Source organism: Drosophila ananassae, chromosome XL (genome assembly GCF_017639315.1).
Source record: "Drosophila ananassae strain 14024-0371.13 chromosome XL, ASM1763931v2, whole genome shotgun sequence".
Classification (NCBI taxonomy): Eukaryota; Metazoa; Arthropoda; class Insecta; order Diptera; family Drosophilidae; genus Drosophila; species Drosophila ananassae.
In genome coordinates this window covers 93,085-98,259 of record NC_057931.1, presented here as the reverse complement: position 1 = coordinate 98,259, position 5,175 = coordinate 93,085, and the positions used below count along the sequence as shown (strand labels likewise).

The 5,175-nt window shown below is 39.3% G+C and overlaps 1 protein-coding gene across 1 annotated transcript; it reads left to right on the top strand.

Annotated features, from left to right (window-relative positions):
- Positions 1 to 3,520: 3,520 nt before the first annotated feature.
- On the top strand, positions 3,521 to 4,341 carry LOC6503821. Its single transcript, XM_001963642.4, has 2 exons — positions 3,521 to 3,649; positions 3,713 to 4,341. The coding sequence occupies exon 2, from the start codon at positions 3,735 to 3,737 to the stop codon at positions 4,023 to 4,025; it is 291 nt and encodes a 96-aa protein (XP_001963678.2). The 5' UTR covers positions 3,521 to 3,649; positions 3,713 to 3,734; the 3' UTR covers positions 4,026 to 4,341.
- Positions 4,342 to 5,175: the final 834 nt, after the last annotated feature.

Sequence of the window (5,175 nt, the reverse complement as noted above, 5' to 3'; positions counted from 1 at the left end):
GAAGAAAAAATGCAAAAAAAATTTGCTCCCCACTTTTTAATGTAGATTAATAGAGAATGGATCCACGATTCTAAAAAGGTATCCCGTTTAAGGATCGGATGGATATTGACCAAGATACAGCCTTCGCAAGGGACCACACTGTCGTTTACATCGATCCCGTCAATTTTCAAGGACTCCATCAGAAAAAAAATGAAAAAATGCAAAAAAAATTTGCTCCCCACTTTTTAATGCAGATTAATAGAGAATGGATCCACGATTCTAAAAAGGTATCCCGTTTAAGGATCGGATGGATATTGACCAAGATACAGCCTTCGCAAGGGACCACACTGTCGTTTACATCGATCCCGTCAATTTTCAAGGACTCCATCAGAAAAAAAAGGAAAAAATGCAACAAAAATTTGCTCCCCACTTTTTAATGCAGATTAATAGAGAATGGATCCACGATTCTAAAAAGGTATCTCGTTTAGGGATCGGATGGATATTGACCAAGATACAGCCTTCGCAAGGGACCACACTGTCGTTTACATCGATCCCCTTAATTTTCAAGGCTCCATCAGAAAAAAGAAAAAAATGCAAAAAAAATTTTCTCCCCACTTTTTAATGGATTTTCCATTATTCCGTTTTTCTTTGACTAAATGAATGATAATTCTTCATCAAAAAAATATTATATTCTCAAAAAAACTCAAGCTAAAAGTAAGAATAATAAAATTATTTTAAGAGTCTTTAAAAATACGTTGAAATTAAATTTTTAGGCTTCTCGGTCTTCTTCTTCCAGTCTAACTTCTATCAATATTTTATAATGAAATCCATATTATGTTCAAACAACTAAACAATCTTATAAAATCAAAATCATTGAACTTACATACCAGAAGTTGTTTTTTTAGAATATCCTTGTCCTCCATCAATTTCAATATGTCCATGTTATTACTGAATTATGGTACTGCACTTTGGTGACGCTGACTAAGGAGTCGGATACTGTATATTCCTGCATGAGAAAGAGAGTGGAAAGACATGAGAGTGTGTGTGGAAGGAGCAGAGGGGCCATGCGCATGGGGAGAATGGGAAATGTTTTATTTTTTTAACTTACCTATACTTTGCTTTCAAAGAGCGAATGAGCAAAGTCCGGATTTCATGCGCCGAAAAATAGGCACAAAAAGAAACTCACGATCCTGAAGAGAGCGAATGCAGGTTACGTACGTCGTCGTGTGAGAGTGTGCCGGAGGATGTGAGAGAGCGCAAGAGCAGCCATTGATGGGTTTCAATGGAAAACTCCAATTCTTTTAAAATTATTCATATTTTAGAAAATTTTTTTAAATAATAAAACTTATATAAATTACTTAAATTTTCTGATAACAACTTCCCATCATTTCTATAATTTTTAATCATTTAGCTTATCTGTAAGTTTACTTGCATAGACTGAAATCGTTTAACTGTTCGAGATGCTGAATGCTTCAACTCTCAAAATTAGACACACTTTTTTCTAAAAAGAGGACCCAAATCATGAAATTATTCCTTCACAAGGAATAATTTCTATTAAAATGGAATAGTGGATTTATTAACTACCGTCTGTACACTAGTACTTGCGTGACCGGGTTTGAGGAACTAATGAGCAAATTTAAGAATCCCAAAACAGCGCAGCAATGGGCGAGAGGAGCCGAATATAAGGAACTTCATGGCGTCGTGGTCAAACATGAGGATCCGTATATGAGAGGATAAGAGTGCCTAGGAGAATTTGTGAGAGGGCAAGTGCAGTTATATTTGTTTAATGGACTGTTATGCAGTTATTCCACCAAAAAAGAATTCTGTTACGAATTTGGTGAGATATAGCCATCGTTTGAAACTAATCTTTTTCCAAATTTTAATGTGGAATGATAAAAAACTTGTATTTTGTGCATTTCTCAAGTGGGAAGCTTGGTACCAAATAAGTAGCTGCGGCACTTGAGGGAGCAGCCTGTTTACCCTGCACCCAGTCTGCTTAAATGAAATGAAAAGCCAAACCCGAGATCACGAAAATCAAACAGCAGTCAAAAATAATTTAAAAAAATAAGGCAACCGCAAAAAGGTTGCATCAAAAACAATAAAAACAGCAGCTCTGGACCAAGTTAACTGCGATGACAGCAGGAAAAAAATAACACGCATACACATACATAAATTTATATAAACAAACAAAAACAAGAAAAAAATACTAGTTAAGCCGAATTTGTAATTTGGTTGACAAATCTGGCGAACGGCGGCAAAAAACGACAACAAAAGCTGCAGGAGCAATAGTAGAGATAAGAGCAATATTTACACTGACAATCAAAAGGTAGCCTCCGATAATATATATTTTGTATATTTGCATTTATCAGATTATTTTTCAATATAAAAATACGTTAGTTTTACACAGAAAAACTATGTAAATATTCTTCGTGGGTGCCCAAAATTCAAAAAATCCTAAATTTGATTATTCAAAATACATATTTTTTACCCTGTACCAATACAAAAAAAAATGGCCAAAGCCAAAAAACCTAACGGGCCAACGGTAAACCAGCGACCACCTGAATCCTTTTCCTGAATCCTGTGTGTGTGCGTGGCTATGTGTGTGTAGTCGCGATGAGAAACGTGCCGATGCATAATCATTGAGGCCATTATCATTTATTTCACTCAAAGGTGTCGTTGTTGCTTGCGCTGCCACCGCCCTCCTGTTGGCACAGCGAGCCGTCCACCTGCAAAAATCTAAAACACACGCACCACCCACCATCCGCCACCCGCTGCCATACCCAGTAACCCCGCGAAAGCAGAAGAAAACAGCAGGGCGGACATCCGGAACCGCGGACACAGCTATGTATATGTACTTTGGGCTTAGCTGCACGATGAAATCGAGCTGAACACCAGTAAGGTATTAGGAAAAAGCTAAATAATTGCCAGGATAAATACGATATAGTTTTATCTCTGTCATGCGTAATTTTTCTCTGTTTTAATATAATATGTAGTTCATAAATTAACTTTGTCCGCCATCTACCATAACACTCTCCACCTACGAAGTGGATGCCATTTTTCTTAAATCGCAAAGTGCACAAAGCCCAAAAAGTCCCCCCAAGATTAGCAAATAACCCAACAACAACGGTGCCGCCGATTTTACAACTGCTCCCACAGCGAACAAGTAAACAGCGACTAAACTGCGTCCTTCTCCGCAAATTTATGAGCCCGAATACCACGATAACCCCTCAATTGGACCAAAGGCTGTCCCTCCCGGCTGGGCCTAAATATATGCGAATGGTGTCGCGATTTTAGCCTATTTGTTTAGGTCAAAACTATAAAAGCTATACCGTAATGAACTCAAAATAACGCAGAAGCCATAATACTCCCATGCATAATTTTGGGGAAAAGCCACAAACTGCCAATAAAACCAAACAAAAATGGACGTGGGTTTTCGGAAACCCACAAAAGATTAAAAACAGAAATGATTTGGGATAAGCGTTTAGAATAATTTATTGTTGTAGAGACTTGTTTTCAGTAAGAATCGTCAGAAAAGAAACAGGAGCCCTTGAAATCGTTCAAATTTAACTTCAAACCAGACGCTTCCCTTCATCGACTGAAAACTGAAAATCTCATTCACATCCGGCCCAGCAAACGACTAACAACCATAGAAAAACTAAAAAAAAAATTTGTAAATAATATTTAATTCTATTTGATTTATTAAATTTCAACAAAAAAACCTCCATCCCCGTAGAAGTAAAGTGGATAAGTTGAAGATGAATCAGTCCCCCGATCAGAAGGTAGCCCTAGGCCGGAAGTTGACGCCGCCACTAGTTGAGCCAGTTTCCCCATTGACCCAGCTTTCTGGGCCGAACTTTAGAGCCCGTCGTGCCGTAGTCGAGTATTACGTGGGTCCCCAAGTGTCCCCAGATGAAGCACTGCTACCTATGCCGCCGCACAACAAGGTCCAAAATATAGCGGAGATAATGCAGAAGCTGCAGCAAAAGCTGCTCAGCAGCACCAACATGTGGCACCGCGCTCTACGATTTATCAAGCAGAGACTGTAGTGAGCCGGATTCCAGGTTCCGCGTCCAGGTTCCGGGTCCAGTTTCTATCCTTTCGGCTATACGTACAAGGCCGAGGACCCGAGTACCTTATACACATAATGGAGATCGGAGTTGTGGATCTTTTCCGTTTCGACTGGCCCCATATTTTTTGCTAACATCTGAAAATTTTCGATACTTGTCAAGTGAGAGATTTTAGGATCCACCTTTGGATTTTACTTCCTGAAATTCTACTACATATACGTGTCGTTTATTGAAATGAATCTACAATGGAAAACTTATAGTTGAGTGAAATATATGATTGTGCCTTCAAAAACTAGGTCTGGCTCGATGGGCGTACTCGATTTAAGCCTTGCTTCAGCCTTATTGTTTAGCATCTCTGGTACATAAATTGGGATTCGCTGCGCCGAGTCTAAACATATGAGGAGGGTGGCTTGGACATCTGGCCAGGCCCAATTCGTAAAGGGCCGCCGCAACAACCTGGGGCAATGGAAAAAGTGCCATTCAAACATAAAAATAGTTTTTAACACTAAGCAAAGCGGCTTAGTGTCACAAAAGGGCAAAACAGACACTAAAAGCAAACAAAGCGGCGAAAAATACCAGCAGAACCCAGGGACAGACGGCATTAGGATATAAATTTTGTTATACAAATCTCGGCCGAGGCTTTCCCAAAGGTACGGAAAATTTATACTAGAACCGCGCGAGTCTGCGCAGCCCCTTTTACATGGACTGAGAAAAAGCTGCAGTGGTCAGCAAAGGACATTTTAATATTACATTATACCTTCGTGATAACAGACTTAATTTTTTCGAAAAAAGAAACTGTAATGTATTTTCCGGGAAGACAAAATCAAAACTTCTCAAAAACCAGACGGTAGAGGACACAACAACGCAGTGACTCCAGACCCCCAAAGTGCATTTCGTTCGCGTTAGGGTTTTAGGGTTAGGGTTAACCCTCTGCTGTCCTCCGACATCACTCTTTTCAGTCTTCTGGCGCTTCTTGTTCTGCTTCTTTATCTTTTTGCCATGTGTAGGCTGCTCTGGTTAGCATTTTCCCAGCTTTTCCGCTGACAAATGTCAAAATAGAATTTTTGCGTGGATTTTCGCTAGCACGAAAACAACAACAGTAGTAGGAACAGAAATAAATGTCAAGGGA